The sequence below is a fragment of the Pseudopodoces humilis genome, chromosome 6, assembly GCF_049639895.1.
Source record: "Pseudopodoces humilis isolate 2021_Gansu_Grassland_sample_001 chromosome 6, ASM4963989v1, whole genome shotgun sequence".
Lineage (NCBI taxonomy): Eukaryota > Metazoa > Chordata > Aves > Passeriformes > Paridae > Pseudopodoces > Pseudopodoces humilis.
Genome location: NC_142205.1, coordinates 35,530,381 through 35,555,329, shown reverse-complemented (window position 1 = coordinate 35,555,329; position 24,949 = coordinate 35,530,381). Strand labels below are relative to the sequence as shown.

The 24,949-nt window shown below is 36.7% G+C and overlaps 1 protein-coding gene across 1 annotated transcript; it reads right to left on the bottom strand.

Annotated features, from left to right (window-relative positions):
• Positions 1 to 231: 231 nt before the first annotated feature.
• Positions 232 to 24,696, bottom strand: HPGD (15-hydroxyprostaglandin dehydrogenase). The gene is made up of 7 exons (XM_005517633.3): positions 24,222 to 24,696; positions 23,917 to 24,040; positions 19,870 to 19,976; positions 10,256 to 10,352; positions 4,213 to 4,289; positions 2,138 to 2,301; positions 232 to 1,066 (listed from the first exon to the last, which is right to left on the bottom strand). The coding sequence occupies exons 1-7, from the start codon at positions 24,312 to 24,314 to the stop codon at positions 928 to 930; spliced, it is 801 nt and encodes a 266-aa protein (XP_005517690.1). The 5' UTR covers positions 24,315 to 24,696; the 3' UTR covers positions 232 to 927.
• Positions 24,697 to 24,949: the final 253 nt, after the last annotated feature.

The window sequence follows — 24,949 nt, the reverse complement described above, 5'->3', positions numbered from 1 at the left end:
AACCCATGAAGCATGAAGATTTTTTGCATAAATGTAGCTGAGGATTGACCTGGATTCAGAAGGTTCAGTAGTGCTCAGGAGGTAAGAAGCTCAATTTTTGTTTTCATTGCTGCTATATGACATGCTACATCTGAGAATATGTACTGTGAAACCAAAGGGCAAATGTATAAACATGATAAAAAACAGATTATTCAGGACTGAATTGAGATTTTACTCGATGAAGACACGAAATTAAAGGTTTAGAAAATAAGATTTAATAGGCAAGCAGACATTTAAATCAATGCCCCAATATTCATCCCTGTATATACAGAGTGAGAAAATTAACATATATATATATATATATATAAAAGAAAACAAAAACATTTCTAAAGAATTTTATAAATATCTAAAATCCAAGAAGTTAAAAATCTGTACTTCCTTATATAATATACAACATATTAAGTTGCCCATATTTAACATTTCATAAAAGCAAGTTAATTCTTAACTCTTTATGGCTACATTTGTGATCTACATTCCTGAACTGAATTCCTGGTCTGAAGAATTCAAGATGTAAATAAGTAAGCATGACAGTGAAAAGAATTATAACAAAAGTGAGTCAGATGAACTAAACTATGTTTGGAGTATGTAGATCAGAACAACCAGAATGAAAAAAAATGGCCCCTACTACTAAATAATTATAAAAAAAGGCTTCAGAGCAGTGTGGTTTTTTACTAAATAAATACTGTTACTAGTGCTTATAGAATCAGAATAGGGTGATAACATCTTCCCACGACAGATTTTCTCACCTATCCCTTTGTTATTAGGATGCAAATCTTTGAACACTGTCACTGATCTAAAAACAACACTAATCTTTTTTCCTGCAAAATTACTCTTTTCAAAATTTTTCTACTTAAGAAAAGCTAAAAGTAATTAGCACAAAACAATTATTTATCTCTTTGATGATGTAAAAGGTGTTTGGCCATATTCCTGAAAATGAATTCCTTGGGATGCTGTGATCTTCATAACTTCTCCATTTAGAGTATCATCTTCAATTATTGTTATCAATCCCTCAGCAATTATTGATGGGCTGAAAAAAAAAGTTATTTCAGATTAATGATATAATAGACCATGTAAGATACTCAATGTAAATCTATATATCTGAAAATTTTAAAAAAATTGGCATTTGAACAAATTTATTTTGAGGAAAAGATGAGGTGGTATGAGTGTTTCAGAAGAGATATGTATTCTCCTTAATCAGGACATACATCTAAAGTGGCTACTTTGCAAATCATCGCTTGTTTTTGCTCTAGTTTTTGATAAATGCCTGTGGACATCCAGCTGCCCCTGGGTTTCCTATCAAAGTTTTCTCTGTCAGGGAACTGGACAGAAGTAATCCTTACACAATCCTCTGCAGCTCTTTGCTGTTGATTTATCCTGCTTCTGTAGCAGAGCTGACGTACAAATTAGCATAAAGGATAATTTCACATGCAGTTTGCTGTGGTCAATAGGTACAAAATATTTTACATAAAGTATGGGTGAAACAATACAGTCATACAATTTCCTTTGTGCAGAAGCATCTTGGAAGCTAACTGTTAGTATCTAAGGAAGTGTTAAAAAATATCATTTTATGCTTATCATATTCTCAGTTTGTCAAAGCTGTCTACTTTTGGTCTTTGTTAGCAAGACTGTGATGGGCCAGGGAACTCTTTGATCTGATCAATGGTGGTTGCTACTGTGCTCTTAATCCAGTTGTGTCAGATCTTGGTCTGATTTCTGTCTTGGTTCACATGAAAATTTTGGGAAATTTCAGTGCAAATTATATCTTACCTATATCTTAATATTATATCATTATACCCAGCATCTCAGAATGGGTTTGATTAAACAAATTCATGAGGCAACACCAAAGGCTATTGAAAACTAAAATCACTATATTTAATTTGCTAATTTGATTTGAACTTTGCTGGGAAATGGGAATGCATAAAGGGATATATCACTTTGCAGATGGTCCTCTTAAAATAGCTCTTTTTCTTTGTATACAGGATAAGACATTTGATAGTCTTTTATCTGGGGCAACATTTCCCTTTTATTTTAATTTTGCTGAAAGTGTGTCTTTGTTCTTCATCAACAAAGTGCAAAAACCACACTGTATCTGACTTACTCCATCACGCCGTAGAACTGCATCATATTTTTTATCTCATCCTTGTATGAAAAGTATTGTCCCATATTCTCTTCTTTATCTATTGACTGAAGAATTGGTGTGTTGACAAATCCTGGACAAATTGTGTTGAGTCTCACACCGTAGTTTTCCATACTAGCAGCTAACTAGAAAAGAGAAAGGGGTAGGCATTTGTCATCATTTTAAGACAGAATTGTGTAAGCAAATTTTCAAAGAATGAGATTTACCACAAAATACTTTTCAGCCTTGCTAAGTAAGGAGATTTTGTTACTACTGATTTTCCTAACAATTAAGTTTGAAGCACATTTTCTCTAGTAATCATACTAGATTACTAGAAAAAACCCTCATTTCTTTTGTTAGGAGAACAATTCTACAAGAAATCAGAACTCTGTACATGAAGCTGGTTGTTCCATAATACTTTTTGTCCTTAGGGCTCTCTAGAATGTCATTAACAGTATTCTAGGGTGATGATACAACTCTTCCAAGCAAAAACAAGAAAAGGTTCTCCCAAATATATGCTTCCAATCTTATAGGAGTTTTTTATTAAAAGAAAACTTTGAAATGAATAAAATTATCTTTAAGATACTGTATTAAGATATCTTCCTCACATCAACAGAGTATGTTCTCTATCCCTACAACTGTAATGCTAAACCTTTCTACTTGTTCCATTGTCCCTGCCAAGGTATGAATCTATCTCTGAGCATCTCCACTGGAAAGTCCCTGCAAACTGACGCTTTTTTCCGGAAGCAGCTCGGGAACATGATGAAAGAAAGAATCACAGGTTGTTCTGGGAGAGGTAGGACCCCTGGTCTGTGGCTCTGCCAAAGTGTGCACGTAGCAGAGAAGTCTGATCCACATCCAGGTATGTCTTGAGTGCTGGATGAACTTAGCAATAGCACAGAACTGAGAACAACCATAACTTTTAACACTGGGTTCTATTTATTTTAATATTTAATAGACTTCTTTCAGGTATTATGTAAGTCACATATCATTTTCATGGTACGGTAGCCTGCTTTTTTGGTCTGGGGAGACAAGAAACTGAAGTCCTAGATGTAAGGTAGCAAACCTGCCCAACATTAGGCTGTAGTGCCTTTCCTGGTAAATACTATAGTTCACTATGTTTATTATTCTTTTTTTCCTTGGCATTCTTGTGTTCCTTAAAGACAGCAATTCCTCTAATTTACTTTTTCCCTTAGATGGTGATATTTATATTTATAATGAGAAAACAAAATTGGAAAATGAGGTACCATGTACTTGATATGTTTAATATAATATATGAAACACTTATCCACACTATTCTCTTCACACCAATCTGAAAAAGGAGTTAGTTGTGTGGGGATAGGGGCATAAAATATGGATAGAGTTTAATTAGTGTCATTAAATTGATAGTATAATTTCAGGTGTTTAATTCTGGAAATCAGATTGGAAATACTATGTGAGTAGAATATCTCTAAGATTAATCTATTAAAGTGTAATTGTTTTTTCTCTTTCCAAGTTGTTTTGTTATACTTTTTGTTCAATTTAACTAGAAAGTTTTGGAGTTTGAGGCTGAGACTTATAATATGATCATCTTACATGCCCCATCCTGAATGTGCAATTTTTCATTTTCAGAGTATTAAGAGTTGGTAAGAATAAATAATGATGTGTTCAAGTCACTTTTGTACACTTTGGTGCCTATTTATCATAAAAAAAGTCATTGACCTGACTTAGAAATAAGGAAATCAAAATGTTAAATGAATGAGACAAGGTTCTGAAAAAATATTTTTACAACTTGGATTAGAATTTGGCTTTTGGACTCCTCCTACCGTCCTCAAATTACTCTGCAACACTTTCTTCCATGTTCTCCAAACTTCAAATCAGTCATAAACACACAGATGCCGTACTTATTCCATCTTCGGATGATTCCCTTTGTGAAAGGAGGGAACCTCCACTGCTTCACACACTTTGCCTTCTTTCACAAAACTAGTTCCAGTTGTGTGGCTATAGAGCAGGAACATGAAAAACTTAAGCATGTTCCCAAGGAGCTGCTGACACCCTTTTGGAAAATGCATACTTACAGCTATGGACCGTGTGAATCCAATTACACCATGCTTTGTAGCACAGTACACAGGCTGGAATGCAGCAGGCATGAGTCCTTTAAAATAAAAAGGTAGCTGAATGAAGGTGTCGTATATTCCTAATTTATGATCACCTTAAAGACATGTATAGGTCTACAGTGTAAAAGATTTGTGAACAGAGATGTAACAAAATGGATTAGTAGACATTTGTAAATTTTAATATGTCAATATTTTGTAATCTGGTATAGGCTAAGAAAGATGAATAAAAATATGAAGGCAAAAGAAGAGTAATTAAAAAGCATAACTTTAAAAAGGAAAAGTTGTATCTATGAAGTATGACTTAAAATAGAGGACACAATCTGGAAGAAAACACTCAAGAATGATATTTTTGAGGCATCTATGAATCAGTAAAATATTTTAAGTATGTTGAGGATCAAAGTATTTTAGATAGGCTTTGATTATTTAATGTGGGAACTGGACATCTGCAATCATTTACAGTGTGTTCAGGGAGGAAGTGTGAGTATAGGAGAAGCAAAATAAAAATTTTCTGCTAACACAGTAGACCTTTATGGTCTGAGTAGGAAAGAACAAAATTTTTATTTATAGGAGAGAAAGAAGAGAGAATGGAGGTTTTGGAAGAAAACTAAGAAGTTAATTCTGGTAAGATTGAGTTGGTGGCAAAAAGCTAGTCAAGAAGAAATGACAGACCATGATTTCATATTAATTTCTCCCAATTATGCCAACAATTTATACAACAAAAGCTGAACTGGACCAAAGAGATGCTGCAGTTCCACCTGAAATTCAGGCCCTTATGAATAGCAGACTTCAGCCTGTCTGGAAGCTAGAGGATAAAATGTTTTCCTGAATGTCAATATTGTAAAACTGGATAGTAATTTTAATGCCTTAATGCTTGATTATAATGGAAGTAATCCCAATTAATAACTCATATACTTTTATCTTTCATACTTCAGATCTTAGGGTGATACATTCAAGAAGGGCAGTGACTTACCCCAGTGGAGATGAAGAATTCACTATTTAGCTCTAAGTATGGATTTGCCAGAAAAATGACATAAGCCAGACTTGCATGGGCTCTTTGCTCTGGAATATATTTTGTCTGAAGGAAAGAACTTTCTAAGACAGCACAAAGCTCTAATCACCAACCTGACAGCTTCAAGGTTTTATCTTGATTTAAACGCTACCTTGATGATCCTGTGGAAGCAGCACTGTTCAATACTGGGAAATGACCAACTTAACCTACTGTCTGGCTGTTCTTTTAAAATTGTATTTATTTGCTTAGCTTGGATTGATGTGTTATGCTTCTGCTTAAGAAGCATGAAATGGTTTTTGTACTGACTTCTCTGGAATGTGATCACAGAAATGCTTAATATTCCTCTGTTTGTTGACTTTTGATCACCATTCTTCAAATTATTGGAAACATCGGAATATTGGCACATTACATACAATACTATTTAAAGAAAAACAACACAACAAACTCTCTTTTATGTGCTTAAAGGAAATTCTAATCAGGTTGCACCTAGCAGAAATAAACCAGACATCTACTGGGAAACACAGAAGAAGAATTTAGAAGTAATTTTATTTTTATTTTTTAACCACAGTAAGAAAAATTACCTTTTACTTGAGAGGGAAGAGAAACCAAGTCAAGAAATAAACAAAGGAAGGGCACAGCTCACAATAATGAAGTGGAATAAGGTTTGAAGACTTACTATAATGCCAAAGACAGCAGAAATAACTAGGCAGGGAGAGAGGAACAAGTAGCTTTTTTTTGGAAAACCAGTTCTTTTCTAATTGAAATTATTTTTGCTGAAGTGAAAAACCAAGAAAAAAATCATCTTACTTGGATAAAGCATCTAAGACTAGTCCTAGCATTCCTCACATAAAACAGTAACAGTCCTGTCTCACTTTTGTTCCTGAGCTCAGTACTCAGAACCACAATATGGCCTTTCTGGCTCTGAGCCACATCCCTGCCCGGGGAAGAGCTGGACCTCTGCTGTTGGTGTGTCCCAGGGACTCTCCTAGCACGTATTTTCTGATGAACCACTGTGTCATATTGAGTCTGCTCTGCCTGCATATTTATTCAACCAGTGAGCAGAAATGAGTTCATAACATATTAGTTAGTGCGTTCATTTGTTAGAAAATCTGGATTCTATTTGCTGCTGCCATAAATATTTAATTACCTTATGCAAAGCAGAATGGCAGGGAAGCAGACTAGAGACCATTATGCACAAAATAATGAGAGGAAGAAGAGGAGGGTGTTCAAATGGATGGTGATGGGGCAGTGTACTTCTGGAAAGTGATACATTTGGGTTTTAATCTCTCTTAGTTGGGGCGGGGGGAGGCGCTGCTATGGCTAGATTTTTCTCTCTATAGATGTTGCTACATGGTGAATTGCAGATGACTTTGTGATGACTCAAGATGCTCTTTGGTTTACCAAAATGGGTTTAAGAAGACCAACAATAATCCTGTGCTGCAGTGTTAACTGCTGTTTTATTTTTCTCAGTTCCTGGCAGGCTGAGAGAGACAGTTCTTGCCCTTTCTTATACTCCACTCTCCTTGTTGGTGTCAAGATCACTCTACCACTGAAGATATGGTGTCAGGTGTCTCACTACAACTCCTTATTTATCATGGACAATAGGTTCAATAACCACATCTTGAGAAATTAGTACTGGAGGTGGAGAATTCTATCAAAATTGTATCAATAGGCTTTGTTGAAACCAGTATTTCCTTTCATTCCGCTTTGATGAAACAAAGAACTTTGATAAAAACAGAATTAAGCATTTTTCCCCAGTTGCACTCTCCCACTGAACAAGCTGCCCTCAGAGATTTGAGTAAGTTCCTTTCTTTGAATAGATTTATTTGCCTTTTTTACACTGGACTTTGGTCTTTCAGATTTTCTCTCTGCATACCCTCATGACATCGTTGTAGTCTTTCTGAGTGCCAAAACAAAGGTGAAGCAGCAATCCTAGCAAAAATTCTAAGCCATTTCTATGATTTTATTTTTTAATTTTTATAGCGAAGTCTGAAGGGAATAGCATCTAATTTTTTAACCTCATTCTGGCAGATTCTGCTGAGCATTTTCCTTTTCACAAAGGGGAGGGACCAATGCTCTGTCATGATGCTGAGCTGAAGGTCCAGCTGTACAACCATTGACACCTCTGCTCCTCTGTATCACTGTGATAGAGTCCTTGCTTGGTGATGCAACCACAGTTTTGTTCTTGTAATACATATAGCATCTGGTCCTAAAAAAGCCTGTTTGCTGTGACAGGTACTTTAAGCATTTCTTGTGGCTGAAGCTTTGAGTAAAGGGAAGCCCAGCCAGCGGTTTGCAGAATCTGAATGCTTGAAGTTGAGTGCAATCAAACTGATATGGCTGTGCAGCATGAAGGTATCCAGATTTACTCCACATAGAACAGCCTCTCAAAAAGTAGCATGATACTATGGCAAAAAATTCTAATGTTTTTTAAGCCCTCTGTGAATACTTTGATTTTTTTTTGTCTGCTAAAATACAGATACAAACTCAGTTTCACAGAAAACCTTCTTAAAAATATGAAAGCCATCAAAACAAAAGTGTGTGCCTATACTTGAATTCCTTTTGCCCTTTTACTCTTTGCAAAAAGGGTGCAGCTACCAGCCACCACAAGATAAAAGACCAAGTTTGATAATTTAAACAGCCTCTTGAGTTAAATTTAGTTTTTTATGCTTTCTCTGATGCTTCTAACTATTCCATTAAATGTAATAAAATGTACCATGTGTGGCTTACTACAGAAGAAATTTTAGAACATTTTATTACTTGAATTTGAAAATTAAGTCTATTCTGATGCAAAAACCTGTAAACATTGAAATTGTTTTTTATGGAGCCAAATTTGATGTAAAACACATTTCTCATTATCTCAGTTTAGCAGAATTACTTCTTCTTGATATGAATGCACAAATCAAATCAAATTAAATTTTGTAGCTTTGAGATATAGTTGAGTGCTTGCTTTATGTGCTCACTGATTTCTCTTCCTTTTTTAAGTCCTGTCTGGGGTCAAGATTAAGGAAAGGAAGACACCACTGGATAAACAAGCTCTGGCTTTGATCCAGCTGAATTAACACTTTTAAGCATCCACTTCACAGACATAATTTTGGTAGTACCATGGGTGTTTGGAAATGGGATACTGTAAGGCTTGATTCTGTCCCTAGTCCAAATCACTGGCCAAATTCCCACCATGATGTACTGGTGGCTAATTAATGTGCAAAGGAAATACTATTGAATTTCACATAAGCACTATGTGCAGCCCTTCTTGTTGCTCAGAATGACATAGGAAGATTTGCTGTCTGTATCTTACAGAGAACTTGGACAGCGGGAATCAAAACCACTCAGAAGTTTAATGATTAACAGAAGCTAGCTCTAACAAAACACTTGAAGGGGATGTGAAGGAAGCCAGTGGAAGTTTGTCTTTCATATATGGAATAAACTGCAGGACTTAGACCTTCAGACTGGAAAGAAGTATTACAGTAACTAAGCACAAACAGTAGTAAATAAATAAGCAATAAAAATTAGTATATATTGGCTTTTGAAGTGTGTTTTTCCTTATGACCTTGGGAGCAATTGTTAAACAAAGCCACGTGAAACCAAACAAAGCAAAGAAACTGTTGTTTGTCTTAACAAACAGAACAGCCAAGCTTTTCAGTCTTGAAAACAAAATCATTTTGTGTCCATTTGAGACCTGTTAGAAAAGGAACCAAACCACTTGATACCCCACCCTTTCTTATGTACTGCCTTGGGCATCGGTGTTTCTGTGAAACTGTTTAATCTTTTACTTGTGTTGATGACCCCTAGCACTGCAACAGCAGCTTCCTTCAGGTTAATTTGGACCCAATACAATGTCCATTTCAGCCTATAGAGATAAACTTACTGGTGTCAGTAGGCAATGTGCCAGGCAGTATGGCAAATGCAGACTTAAAGATGCATGGAGTCTTTTAGTAAGACCCCCTCAACCTTTGGACACATGTGACTGTATTAAGTCATATCCTCAAGATTTGTATGCATTACGTCAGTAGGGTCAACTGGACTCTTTATCACAAAAAGCTAAGGTCTATAGGAGAACTTCAATCTACTCGGAACAACACTTATGCACAAGCAGCTATCTATAGCTTGTGCTACCTTAATTGGCTTTTCATTGTTAAAACATGTAGGAATATCCTGGAATGAAATTACTAGAATTTAGTAATCTGCACAGATACAAAAAAAAAAACCCTCTGACAATCCGAGTGTCAGGTAGCATATGTACTATTTCTCACAGACAGTCTGACAGTAGAAAGAAAGAAAGAACCTCTCCAATTAAAAAAGAGAGAATGCAAGTAGTTCCCCACAAAATTCTTGAGAAAGGTTGTCAGGTGACTTCATTCTCCATGTACAGTTTCCCCTTCAGCTGTGCTTTTTTTCTGGGAGCCCAGTCACTGAAACATTGAATATATCTACAGAAAACAGTGCAGAATTCTGCCTCACAACAGAGCAGCATTACCCCCAGATGATGTAGGATTCATATAATTCTATTTTTATACGAATAAGTTGAAATACAGTAATAGCATAGATAACTAGTGAGCAAAGAAAGTGCTTGATTAAGCTTGGTGAAATATGAGCGTTAATTTTATGACTTCTCAAGTGCAGGTAGATCACATCTGAAAGGACTTGGAACACAGAGTGGGTGTGTGACAATCTTTGTTAATAAAACGGGTATAGTCTAGTCTTAGATATTCCTACGTATGTACTTCTCTGAAGCTGAATGGAGGAATTTACATCAGGCTCAAGATTTTAAATACAAAATGGATTGATTAGGAAAATTTCTGATTTTTTACTATTGAATTGTGTTTATAAAAGCAAATGAAATTTGACATTCCTTCTGTTGCTATGATGAAAACCAGTTCAAAATATTCCTAAACAGGGAAGAGCAATAAAAAGAAAAAGTAAGACTGATCAGTATGATTAATTTGCTTAAGAAGAAAACCCAGCAGATATTGTTTTTGCAGAAAATTTTCTCACCTGCCAAGGATGAGATATTAATGATTACTCCTCCATCGCCTCCATTCTCTTTTCTCATGTATTCTAGACCAAGGTAGGTTCCTCTGATCACAGATGTCTGGTATAGAGAGGAAGGAATTATTGAAGATACTCAAAGATTATTTGAAACTATTCAAAATATTTTACTGAATTATTGACGTTATTCAAAATATTTATTTTGCTTCTACAAACTGAAACTTGCTTTTATTGTGGTGCTTAGAACCTGAATCACATTACCAGTGATATTTATGCTTTGAAGTTTTTAAGCACTGAGACACTCCACAGTATTGTAACTCAACAGCTTCAGAAGCACAATTGCAATAGATAGAAGCAATAGCAGTTTACTTATTTCTCTTAATAAAATATAAATAAATAAACTAAAATATTGAAATGGGAAATAAGAGTTGTGAAGGAAATGAAATAAAGAGTAAATAATTTATAGATTAAATATATTCCTTATCTAAAAATATAAGTGGCAGATGAACTGATCTAAATACCACCATTTTTTCTGAGATAGCCTGTTCTATATTATAAAAAATGTACTGACTGTATCTGAAGATAACATTAATACTTAAAACTGCATTAGGCCCAAGTCAAAAGAAACTCACACTTTCTAGGATTAAGTTTCATGATATATTTCTGTTTCCAGAATATTAAAAATGTGTATTATTTTCTGACTAAAGTTACAGGAGTTTTACCATTCCTCCCAAATGAAAGTTAGCCCTTTCACAGGCAAATAAAGAGAAGGTAAAAAAGGCATTCTAAGAGATGGGAGATGATGTTAGCATAATATTAGCTGTGATTTTTACAATTTTATTTTTTTAAGACAGAACTTTGAGGAAAAAGAATTCTGAGACCTGTATCACCTTGATTCCTTAAATCTCTTTTTGAACCCCACTGCAGTATGAAATTCTGCTGAGATTCCTGTCACTGAGCTTCAGACTTTTAAACTGAGTTATCCAAAGACACAGCAAGGCTTGGGTAACCAATTTCCTGGGTAAATCATGAGAGAAGAGTTTCTCCCAGAAAGTCACTTTACCTAAGAGCGAAACCAATAGTAAGAAAAGGGCAGCAGACAAGGCTCCTGGTGGAAGACAATAACTCTAGAGAAATGTTCCAGCATTACTGCATTAGTGATGAGTTCCATAACTATTTACCAACCTTTTTCCTATCTCTCTGTAATCATTTCATATTTGCTTTACAATTTCTACTTAAAATGGACAAATGCATTGAGACACACTTTTAGTCTTTTGGAAATATTATTTTGCTTTTAAATGAGAACTTCATTTGTACTTTACGACTGCTTATTTATTGACCCAAATAAATTAAGATGTCCAAAAGATTAAGTGTTCATGATTATTTCAATATTTTTGACCAGAGAAGGTCTGTAGAATAGTGGAGACAGAAATTTGCCATATAAAAAAACACAGTGAGAAAATCTGCATTTGCCTAAAATCTAATGGATAGTGACTAGAGAAACTGGAGAGGAAAAAAAAAAAAGCTTTTAAAATCAGAATGTTAACTATTTTTCTGCCACTATCTAAATTCCCAAATCAAAACTGGAATAATCTTGAGATGGGTATTGCATTTTCACTAGCTGATATTTTTAGAGATGCATGTTATAAAATATAAAGAAGTACTTCTAATTCCCTTTCAGATATCCTTCATGCTTTTTGGTTTTAATAAGAATCAGATTTGGAAGAGTGCATGTCCTACTTTATTAATATCACTGGTTCATTTTTCAAGTAACATGAGGCTGCCCATTGACAGAGATTAAACAACCTGAGACCTCATTACCAAGTTTCCTTTGGAATCTTGATAATGAGTCAGCTTTTCTCATTTTCTATAGTTTCAGCACTTAATGAGATATTTTTATAATAATATATTTTCAGGAATTCACTATTTCCTGGAATAGTGTAAAACCCCACAAAATATGAACATTTGAAAATTCTGAAATATTATTTTAAATTTTTCTTAAAGGAAAAATTCCCATAAATAGATTTCTTTTTCTTTCCTGGGAAGTTTAAGCTAACATATTTTAAAAAATATTTTGATTAATTTAAAAAGGATAGTGCTGATTAAATGCTTTACCAGAAACTTTCTAAAGAACTGTCTTTAGTGTCTTGACACATACCAAATTAAATCAGATTTCTTTTGCATGTCCTGGAAAGTAGCAGAGCCATTATAAAGGTTAATCTATTGCTGTTTAATGTTCATTTTCACATGTAAATTTGATTTATTAAAACCAAGATTGTTCATGTCCAGTAGTGTTGCTATAAGGTATATTTATTCTGAACATAAACTTATTGGCACCTCAACTAAAATTATATTTGGACTTAAGCTTGGAATGTGTTTTTTAATATACACGTATATTATACATGATAGGCTGTACAGAAGATATTTTAGAAAGAAAGGGGTTAATGCTGTCTTTGGAGAGGAGGTGCAAGTCCTGTCATGCCCTAGGGCAGTGGCTCAGCCTGCTGAGCAGAAAAAGAGAATTCCACTTAGGATGATTAGAGAAAGTAAATCAGTTGGGGCTCCTTGAGGAGGCTTTTCTATTCCTTCTAATTCAGAGATAATAGACCTAGAGGAGTACTAGGCCAAACCACAATTACAAACCAAACAAAAAGTGGGTAGCTTGGCTGTTCAATCAAAATTACTGTATTGTTCTTTTTCTCCTTCTGGAAGCCATTAACTTAATATTTCTTCAGGTGACAGGAGACATGTTCTCCTTTACATTAAGGTATTGTGAGAGGTGGTCTTCAAGATACATGCAGACTTCCATTTGGATATTGCCCCTTATACCCCCTAAAGCCTTGTAATCCTTATCTGTGATCCTCACAAAAACCTCACTGAGTGTGGTCGATCTTGGATGAAATAGCTATTTATGATGTTTGGGCAGATAAAATAAAGAATTATTCTGCAGGTAAACTCTGAACCACATACCCAGGGTGAGAAGAACCTGTCCACATTCTCAGCAGATGGCACTTTTCATCTGAAGCGTTTTGTGTTGGATTTCCCATTCCCTTGGAAGAATCCACCTCTTTCCAATCCTCTCAAAATTTATGTTTTCTGAACCCAGTTCTTTGGTTTTAGGTTATGATGAAAATGTCTGTAATTTCCTTTCAATTTAATGAAAGAAGCTAAAGGTCTTTTCATTTTGTGCCTGTAAGCTAGTTCTCATACTTTGCATTTCATTTTAGATTTATCTACTTAAAAAAGAAAGTGTTCTTTGGTGATGATGCCCAGGACATCATTAATCGTCATCCGTTTCAAGTGACAATTGCTTTGAAAGTAACTTAGTACACGGTGCTTCTTTTCTAGTGTTTCAGGACAGCTGTTCCAACTGACATAGTTTCTCACACCTATCTAATAAGGTTTCCTTTTACCAGCTCGTCTGATACATCTGGTACTTCATTGTGAGAAAATACATCAGCATCTTCAGTGCTGAAGATGAGCACTATATTGGTATCAAGGTGATGTGGGAATATGAATTCCTTAGAGGAAACAAAATAGTAATCTGTCCTAACATTTTGTTTCCTGAACTAAGATAGTTCAGTGCTAGGGATACTGAACAAAAATGAAAGAGCCGCTGATTTGTGGTTTCATAAAGCAGGTTAACACAGAGGTGGAATTTGACCCAAGATAATTTGCCTTTCATAAGAGTGATGTTGTAAATCAATGACTATCTATAAGGAAAATTTAAAAGTACTTTGTAAACTATATAAGATGAACTTCAAAATTCTGAAACTAAAAGTGCTGCTTGTGATATCCATGGAAAAATTTAGCATTTTGCTGTTGGACAGGAAGGTGGGACTTTTTTTAAAGTAAATTTTCTAGGACATAGACAAGTTGGAGCAAGCATGCAAGTCCCTTGGCATTCCTATGTATAGGTTAGTTTGATTGCTATATGAAATGAAATTGCAAACTCTTGAGTTTGAATTACCAGCTCAAACTGTGGAAAACAAGAAGTCTAGAGAGGAAAAAGACAGAAATGAGAGAGGAATATATAGCAGGATTTGATAATTTGCTACAAGTCAATAGCTTTTTTACAAGGTGGGAATGAAACACTGTGTTTCAGTTTTTTATGGTGCATATTTCTTTACTTCCCTCCCCACCTTCAGTACACCTCCACCTTCCTGAAGGACATAGGAATAATATTCCATTTTGATAGCTGGTCTTATGTTCTTAGTTCAAAACCTTTGCTTTTCATTATACTTCAACATTGGTTACTGTGAACATACATTAAAATCACAAGCTAAAAAAATTAATTGACTTACTGTGCTATTAAGGTAAGTCACTGTGTCCTTCCTAGTACAATATAGACAGCAAAAACAATTATAGTGACCTAGCGGTTACTTCCAGCTGCTGACTCCAGCTATGTGTCCAGGTTATATTACTTTGGGATGAAAGTTCAGTCCTTCCCATTTCTCCTGGTATGCTGGGAAAGGCCAGCAATGTGTATGGACCAGAAGAAGGCTGCAGCATATTCCCTTTTATGGCTAGCACAGTGGAACAGCCTGGTGATGATCATGAAGTCTTTGTCACACAAAAATAAATTCAATTCATCACTTCTGATGTTTGCTTAGCTACCCTTCTGGTTTCTGCTGAAACATTAATTGGCCTTCCGAGAAATAAGTCCTGACTGATAAGCAAACATTGATTTTGCAAGGTTTTCTAGTTGCTGGAACATGTGTTTCACCATGAGCTGTATTGAAAGGAGTCACACATAAATGTACAGTGGTGCATTCTCTGTAGTTCCAATCTAAGTATTTTGCAGGGACAAACCATGATGTTTGTGGACTTCATTTTAGTAAGGGACTTTTCTAAATTCATGGAAATTTGTTACTTCCGTCACTTGTGGAAACAAATTGTGCAAACTCATGAAAAATGTAAAAACTTGGAATTGTTGCATGTTTCTACATTTTGCCTAGTAATGAAGAATAAGACTGTTATGCACATGAAGAAATTTGATTTCTACTTTCTTCTGGACAACGCTTATATAATTGAATCCCATATGACTGGGGTGTTTTGATGTGCCCAGACTCTGGCCTACAATTTAAAGTTTTGCCAGAATGTGTTAAAAACTGCAAAATTATCACATAAACAGGAGATGTGATTTTGCTTTCAAATTTTCTCATCATTTCATTTCGGGAATCGGTTTAAATATATATACAAGATTAATTTTTTGTTATAATAAAACAATTAGGTAGACAAAATGCCACATAATGTACTTCTAAACTTTTGATTGGGGTAATATTTAAAATGCAAGCATAGATGTACTGCTACATTTAACTGTATACAGCAACCTATGTCAGTTTTCAGAAACCTCTGACAAGAACATAACACCCTGTGTGTAATCTGGGAGATTGTCTTTAGTAAAATATGTGCTAGGTGCATTTGTAATGACAAAAGATACTGTAATTATCCACTGTAATTGACTGAATTGATAGGTCACTCTAATTACAGTGGTTCCAGAAAGCCACATCAACACAAGATAAAATTATCGATGCCTCTTAGAACACCCAATTGTGTTTAAATAGCATACATGCTCAAGGCTTGTAAAGATGTGTGCCCTTTTCTTGCTTTAAGGATTTGAAGAATAAAAAAAGTCAGATTATGAAATTTCTGGATCCCTTAGGCAAAAGTTTTTATGAATGCAATAAAGACTGTTATGCTGGAGGAGTGTAGGTAGGACCCTTAATAAGAATTTATATGTCATACACCCTTGTGCTATTCTGTGCACACACTCTGTGTGTGTGACAGGCTGCTGAAACTACACTGGTCATATCTCTTTAAAATGGAATTCTGTTATCGTTGCCAAGTTCATTTTTTAATGAACTTTATTATTGCCATAATAACAAGAGTGTACCCTTGTTCAACTATCACTAGTTGAAGCTGCTGTTGATCAAGCTGATAACAATCAAGTAAACTTTATGAGATTTGGAGTTTTGAGGTGAGGAATAGATGGCATTGCTGGAACATGTAAGTAAAAAAAAAAAATAATAGATGCATTAATAAAGTAATGAATAGATGGAACTTTAGCACAAAATGTAGCAAAATGGTGGAAAGCACTGCAATAGAAATATCATTTTAGTAGTCAGTACTCTTTCCTACACCCCTTCCCTGGCTTTATCAAGTTGTCTTTTCTTGCTCTCAGGAAACTGTAATGGACACCAGTAGGAATTGTGTTTTACTCCATTTCCTTCCAAATTAAGTCACACTTTTTGAACCTTCTTCATGCTTTCTTGAGCAGTACTGGCAGAGAACTTCCTTACATTCCTTCAAAATCTTTCCTGAAGACCAACCGGTTCTGTGAACTGTTGTAGCTGTAAAGAACACACCCCAGATGTGTTTGTCCTGATTTATCTTGCCCTGTACTGCTCTATATTTGTACTTTGTACTTTAAACTGGGGCAGGGAATATTTGTTATATCAGTATATAAATGATATCACTGAGATTACGACTGGCATGTAGAGGGTTTTTTCCCCTTCTAAAACAAAAAATATATGCATATTTTTGTATCACACACAGTATCACACTGTGTGGCTATAGCAGCTATTTCTGTTCTTAGGAATAAAACAAATACTTAAACTATCCTACTACAGGGAGATTGAGACATTTTTAAAGAATGTATTTCATATATGTTTTTCTCCTTTCTACAAGAAAATTATTTTTTCTGAACCAATGCATAGAAGATACAGCTTTTTTTCTTCTGTTGTTATAATTAAAAAACCAAAAAGTACAAAGTGTTATATCTTTACAGAAATTACAGTAACCAAACAGAAATGCTCATGGAGATAAGCTAGTTAGTTGACTTGGTGTTAGACAGGGAAAGAACAATCAAATCAATAGGTAAGTGGAGATATTTGGATCTTAGAGCGGCTTTGATTTTACCCACATTACTGTACTTCTATTCGGATTGTTTTAGATGTTCTTTCAGTCACTACCATGTATTTATGAAATTTTTCAACTTTCAACTGTATGTTAGGTCGTTAGGACATTTATGGAATATTTGCATATACAATAATGTGTAAACTATATAATTTTTACTTAAAAGAAAATTAGGGGTCTAACTTGGTAGTTAAACATATAGGCTTCTAAGACTTGGATTTCAGTTTTTCTGCTACTTGAGACCACTTATCGTCTGCTTCTGCTCAGTTACTTGTAATAAGAAAAAAAATAATAGTAATTGAATTGTTTAGATTGGGAAGGACCTTTAAATCATCAAATCCAACTGTTAACCCAGCACTGCCACGTCCACCACTAAACCATGACCCCAAGTGCCACATCTATAGGCCTTTAAAATACCTCCAGGGATGGTGACTCAGCTGCTTTCCTGGGCAGCCTGTTCCAGTGCTTGACAACCTTTTAGGTGAAGAAATCTCTCCACATATCCAATCTAAACCTTCTCCAGCCCTTCTGACAATTTTCTCTCATCCTATCGCTTCTTCTTAGGAAGAGGAGGCTGTCCCTCACCTCATTACAATTTCCATTCAGGTGATTGTAGAGGGTGATAAAGCTCCTCATAGCCTCCTTTTCTCCAGGCTAGACAATCCCACCTTCCTCAGCTGCTCCTCACAGGACCCTTCACTGCTTTGTTGTCCTTTTCTGGCCATGCTTCAGCACCTTAATTTCTTTCTTGTAGTGAGGGGCCCAAATGGAACATGGGATTTGAGGTGCAGTCTCACCAATGCTGAGTACAGAGACAATCACCAGCCACACTATTGCTGATCTTTATCTGCAATTGCCATTGTCCTTCTTGGCCACCTGGGCACAGCTGGCTCACTGTTGGCCAGCCCCCCAGGCCCTTTCCCAATGGGCACCTTTCCAGCCACTCTGCCCCAAGCCTGTAGCAATGCATGAGGTTGTAGTGACCAAAGTGCAGGACTCAGCACTTCTCCTTATTGCAGCTCAGACAATTGGCCTTGGCCCATCAATCCAGCCTGTTCAGATCTAGAGCCTTTACAGAGCCTTCTGACCCCTCAGCAGATCAACCCCACACCCAGCTTTGTGTCTTCTGCAATATTGTAAGAGGAGGTCCTCAACGTCTTCGTTTGAAGCTATTGGCATCCAAAAATTATGACAACATTCAAAGTTAGGATATTTATCTTGACAGCAAGCATCACAGTCAAACACATTTCTCACATGGACTTCAGTATTTCCAGTGATGACTAATTAATACCTGTGCTTGCAAATTTGACAGGTGGATGGCTGCCTACATTTACTTATATCCTGTATTAAAACCAGGCACAAAAGTAAAGAGAAATAAGTCATCTAGAACGCAGTCCTCTTTTACATTCAAGGGATGTGTACAAAGAGATACAGATATTGCCTATCACTGAGGATGACAAATTACTGTTACTTCACAATTTGAAGTTTCCTAATGTTTAATTTTTCCGAACATTTTAGAAATGAAATAAAGAGGAAGAAATATATGTACTTAAATCTTGAAGAATACCTAAAGAAGATATAAAAAAATCAAGAGAAAGATGTCATGAAACTTAAATTCCTTTTTTTCCAAATACCTATTTTCTCAAAAGTTTTTCTTTAACTTTATAGTCTTTTTGACTCATATACAGCTTGTGTTACTTGTCCTGGAGTTATTTTGTTAGTTTGTAAATTTGGAGGTATTAGGATTCAAAGATGGGTACCTTTGCCCTTAAATTTTTTGACAAAAACACACCTAATTTTCATATTCTGAGCTTTCTTGTCGTGTGACAAATTTCAAACGAGAAAACTTCACATTTTACTCTTAAAAGCTTCCTTTTGCTACTTTCTTTGCATTAAGTATGATCATGGGGTGACTTGTTAATCACTGTTGAATTAGGACTTCACAGATGCTAGACTACAAGCTGAATTTCAAGAACCTAGAAATTCTATTAATGCTAGAAAGGTCATTCTTTGGAGCTTAGATGTCCTAGAGGTGTACTTGAAATTAAAAACTTTTCAGCTGAGAAACAGATTTTGTGGTTTCATCTGATGAGATACCAGATAATATCAAAGAAGTGGTAACTGCTTGAAAATTAATTTTGCAGGCTTGTTGAATATACTGGATTTTAAGAGTAAGTGTCCTTAAATAGAAAGTGACAGTGGTGAAGTGGCCTATATTAAAAACTCAGATTTTATGCCGACATGGTTGGTGAGGAAAATGTGGAGGTCTTGGCTGAACAAGTTTACTTGTAGTATCAACAAATCACAACTCTTGTGCTGGCCAGCTGAGCCTCACAAGAAATTAAAATGTTCTAAAACATTCATAGAGACAGACTGCCCTACTGCAGATGCAGCTCTACTGCTTTGGGCAGTAGATTTTCCCAAATTATACCTATTTGGGAATTAATTGGATTTTCTAGAAAGAGAATGTTGTCTGGTGATAGATAATCCAAGCACCTCCACACAGTGCTGTATGTCTTGGATAGACAATTTTAGGGACCCACCACAGACTCAGTTATGTGGTGATTGTTTCAGCAGCTGTACTTACCAATCCAATAAATAATGTTCTGTCATTTGGCAAAACCTGTACAAGCCACAGGCTGTTAATTGTTTTCCAACATTAAATACTGAAATACAGACATACGAAAGGAGATAATGCTTACCAAGTTAGTTTGTATAGTGCTTTCCCAGTCTTTCTCATTGTTCACTCCAGCATTATTAACCACAATATCCAACCTTCCAAAGTGTTCAATCACTTTTTTGAAAGCACCTATAGTAAGATCCAAGAGTGACATTACTTAGAACTTTGTAAAATAAGATATAAAAATACAATGAATAGAAAAATGAATGGTTTATTAGTCTACCAAAATGTCTTCATTATTTTCTTAAACATTAGTGAGCAACATTTAATTAAATACTTTATCTAACATGCACCAACATTAGATATATTGAGGTAAAGTGGAAGGATTAAGATAACATAGCTGCCTTCTAATTCGGTTTGATGATGGTTGATAACAGGAGCTAATGTAAGTTTTTAGCACTTATGCATTTTGTATTAGTTAGGATGTTTGGCACCCCAATTATATAAATTAAGCATTTATTATTATTGATTTGTAACAGTTTTATATAGCTAGTAAAGGCAAGATTTGACACTATATTTTGAATGAAAAACAAAAGCTTCAAGTGTTCAGAAAAAATTTCTTCATTCAGTCCAGATTTAGACTAAGAACACAGTTTTTATTTAATGAATAACTGACATGAATATTTCAACCACAAATAATTAATCACGATTATTGTTTAGATGTATCTATTTATGGATAAGTTGTTATATATCCTACTTGTCAGGTAACTTTAATAATGTGCTTCTCAAATTCAAATCTTTTTTTCTGAGCATAAAAATAGTGACCTGGTTTCCAAAGAATTTTAAAATAAGAACTCGGAAACTTCCCCAATGACATTGTGTTTTTCCAGGTGACAGTGTTAGAACTGAGATAAAAGATGTGTATAGAAAAACAGGATGATGTCATAATGAGGAGCAAACTTGTCAAACCTGGCTCTGCTTCAGCAAGATAGATGAGATGAATTCCAGATGTTCATTCCAGACTAAGATGTTCCAGGACTGAGGATATTATCTGACATGTATATAGAGCTTTCTTGTTTTTCCCTCCAAATACTATTCCTCATCGTTAATATTCACTGTTATGTAAACCAAGACTTCATCTCCCCAATATTGTTTTAAAAAGCTTTGTTTGGTGTTTGACTCAAAATCGACAATATTTCAGGGACACTAAAACTAGGCTTGACAGGCCTTGATGGAACTACTTCACTGAAAGGTGATCCCAGGAGCATCTTCTTTCTCTGCTCTTTAGTGCTTAGCTCTTTGTGTCAATCAGGTGTATAGCATCAGCTTTCAGACATCTACTTTTTTCTGCAGCAGTTGCAGGGGTTTACAAAGCTTTTCCTGCACCAGTCTTTTCTTTGTCTCAATGCTTCAGATCCATCATAGTCATCATTTTGTGATTAAAACAAGAGCTGGGCAGCTGATGGGAAAGATTTTATTTGTCCAACTGCCTTTATTGTACAGATTTTTATAATATTCTGTACTAGAATACTGTAATATTAATAAATTTTCTGGTTTGGTCTGTCTGCCTTTTTTTCTTTTCTTATGTTTGTTGCCACTTCATTCTCTGATTTCTCAACTCTTCTTTCCAATTTATCCATTTATCTTTCCAATTCTGCATCAGCCGTTGAAAATGAAAACCTTTGGATTTATTAGAAGCAGAAGTGAATATTTTACTTATTTCCAGTAAGTAAAATAAATACAATTTGGGCCCTTACTTAGCTTCCAAATTTTGGAAGCTGGCTAATTCTCTTTTAAGCCTTCTCTAAATAACATCTTAAGAAGATTCTAATTAATAATAGAATTTTCAAAAACCACCATGGATAATAGTAATTTTGCCAATGATTTTTTAATTAAATTTACACAGACTTGACTAATTGTAATTTTCTATTTTACATATTGAGAAAAGACCACATGCTTTTGCATATCTATGCTTGGAATATTTCTGGTAGAAGTTTATCTGTCTATAGTAATCCCAAATATCACCTGTCCACAAAAAGAAGAATCTTCTTGTAAATTTTTAGTGAAGTTGTCACCTACACATCAGTATAAGCTGATTTATACTTCTCTCTTCAGATGTAGAATAATACTGTACTTGCATTGCATACTAATTAGTGCTTATGGAACCATAAAAAATTAAAAGCAGATGATAGTAAGAAATGTTGAGAGGGGAAGGAAAAAATAAGAGAAGGATCTATTTTAAAGGAAAGGTAAAATAACAATGCAAAGTCCACATAAACACCAGTTATATGTGAGCTTCTTAAATATACCTGGAAGGAAAAAGTAAGTATGGTGATTTTTCAAAAGTGGGATGACATAGGAGATTTTTGTGGGGGATTAGGTGAAAGAACCACCAGAGAAAAAAGTACAGGCAAGACCTGAAAATATATTAAGCAAGATGATTTCTTGCCCATAAGCCTCATGTACTTAAAAATACTAGTTCTAGTACTGGGAGTTGCTTCCTATTTTAAGAGCTAAAATTAAAAAAAAAAAAAAAGAGGAACTTCATTCACACACATGACCTTTAACATAAAGTACAGGACTTGATTCATCCAACAAGACCTTTAAACCCTAAATGTGAGATTAATCTAAATTTGTTAGGTAGTAGATTACAATTGAAAGTGGAAAAATATGAAAATAAGGCAGTTAAAACAAAAAAAAAAAAAACACTAAAACCAGCTCAGAATCCCCAAATGATTGTGAGACATGATTGCAAATTTATGGTAAGAAACCTGCAGGTGGATTAATGCAATGATGGGAGAGGCATTATCAGTAGCAGCTGCCTGTTCTTGCTCTTTTTCTTTGTGAGAACCACTTCCAATTTTACTCTGATTGTTCTTTTCCTAGTAACTTGGTTCCAAAAACTCCCTTGCTGACCTGTCCTACTCACTCCAGCTCCCAGTTCACACCCTGTTGGCCCTGCACTCGCCTGGCACTGAAGAGAGGAGGAGCTGTGGGAGTCAAGGCACACTGAGGTAACACACCTGCTCAGCAGCACATGTTATTCCTACCTCTAGGATGCTTTTTCTTGCTTCTTACTCCTCCCACTTAGAGAAAAAGTCAACAATCAACCTAGCTGATAAAAACTTTGCTGATTACAGCAGATCCCAGATGTAAAGTCCAGCATCTTTCTTACAAACAGATAATGTAAAGCCATAGAATTAGGAATAATCATGCCAACTTGGAACAGTGGACAGTACTGCTGAATTCTGGAATAGCAGCAATGTTTCTGAAAGAAGAAAGGCTATGCTAAATGATCACTGCTGAGAAAGGGACCAGTGAAGTGTCATGAACGAAAACAGACCAAAACTGTTCACATCTATCACGGCAGAAATGAATCTGGGGAAAGGGCACTGACAAAAGAGATGTCAAAATCTGAATCTGAGTCACTACCTATGAATGCACCATTTAATAATGAAACTTCGATGAAGTGATGTGCTGTTATGAAATATTGTGAAGGTACATCAATGTTATATGATACTCAGCAGGGAACACTGTTTATCCACTAAGTGAAAACAGAAATGCAAATCACTCATAAGGGAAGCTGCTTTCATTCCATGCATCTGCAAAATGTGTGTGAAGTGTTATCACCCTATAGTTAACCCCATGATAAAGCAGCGTGCCACTTTTTTCCAGTTCTGGTTTCAGCTATGGCAGTACGCAATGAAAGTGAGCTGTATGGAAAGAGCACTGCAACCCAGCACAGAATTTATTACTCCTGTGACGAGGGAATGCAGCTTGGAATCTGTACTGAAACCTCATAAAGAGCAAGTATGAGCTTTAAAGTTTATATATATTGCTCATAAAATAGCAATTATCTTCTGCAGAGGCTTCTATGCAAAAATATCACACACAACACTCAATGGAAACGACTTCGGCTTTTCTTTCCGATGTGCCAAGGAACAAAGTGAAATTGTGGTAGTAATGCTGGTAGCAAGATTTCACCTCTGCAGGTTCAGGATGGAGGCGTTTGTGAGCCAGTGCCAGGGGCGATGGGGAGCAGGCTGTCCTGCAGAGCCCTTACCGGCGCTGCGGCCGGGGCGCGCTCCGCTCGCTGCGCCTTACGCCGGAGCTCCGGGCTCCCTCTTACCTGCCAGCTGCTCCTGCTCCGTCACATCGCACTGGATGAACAGCGTCCTCTGCGCTTCAAACTGCTCGTCCAGGGCCGCCTTGCTCTCCTGTCCGGCCTCGGAGTTGCGGTCCAGCAGGGCTACCTAAGCGGGGAGGGAGGAAAATGAGTGGCTGGAGGGAGGAAAATGAGTGGCTGGCGGGGGGATGGACAGACGGGCAGGTTCCCCGCCGAGCCGAGCCCCGGGGCTGCCATCACCCCCCGCCCGCGGGTGCCGGCTGGAGGCAGAGGGGAGGGAATGGGAGGACGCGCTTCCCTGGGCTTACCTTGGCGCCCTTGCCCAGCAGCGCCTGGACGAAAGCCCGGCCGATGCCCTGCGCCCCGCCGGTGACCAGAGCCACCTTCCCATTGACGTGCATGGCCACCGAGCTCCGGCCGCCCGCCCCGCGCCCGCAGAGCCGGAGCAACCCAGCGCGGTGTCACCTGCCCGCTTTCCTTTCTCCCTCCTTCGTGCCCTCCCTCCTTCGTGCCCTCCCTCCTTCCCTCCTCCTGCTGCTGCCGCCGCCGCTGCAGCGGCTCATTCCCCGCTCGTGTGACCCAGAGCCTCCCGGAGCTGCCTGGGCGGGGGGAAGCAGGGGCGGAGCGGGTCATTAAATCGTCCTCCCGAGCGTCTGGATGAACCCTGGAGACTCGCAAGAGGCAGAGAGAAGACCAGCTTCATCCCCTCTTCCAACCCCCAGGCTTTCTGGAGGGGACAAGTTCGCGTTCCCCCTGAGAAAGGGTCCCAGGGCAGCTACAGCTCCGCTCGGTGGAGAGGGGGATTTGTGTGTGTGCAAATCGCGTGAGAAGCTGCAACAAGCTTTGATAAGGGCTGTTGGCAGCCTTTGAGGCTCTGTGAGTTTTGGTTGGCCCAAGTTGCATGAGGAGCAGGGTGACGACAGCCTCCAAAAAAACAAACATAAGCCACGTTTTCTCACTTCTAAACAACAAGCCTTCTCCCTCTCATTCCCCTAGTAAGCAGAATCTATTTGCATGAAAAAGAAACCATTTAATT

Coding starts and splice junctions, on each gene's coding strand:
- HPGD (XM_005517633.3), bottom strand. CDS start 24,314: ATGCACGTCAATGGGAAGGTGGCTCTGGTCACCGGCGGGGCGCAGGGC. Junction 19,977..23,916: donor GGAGCAGGAGCAGCTGGCAG/GTAAGAGGGAGC, acceptor ATCTTACTATAG/GTGCTTTCAAAAAAGTGATT. Junction 4,290..10,255: donor TAATATCTCATCCTTGGCAG/GTGAGAAAATTT, acceptor TTTATTTTAAAG/GACTCATGCCTGCTGCATTC.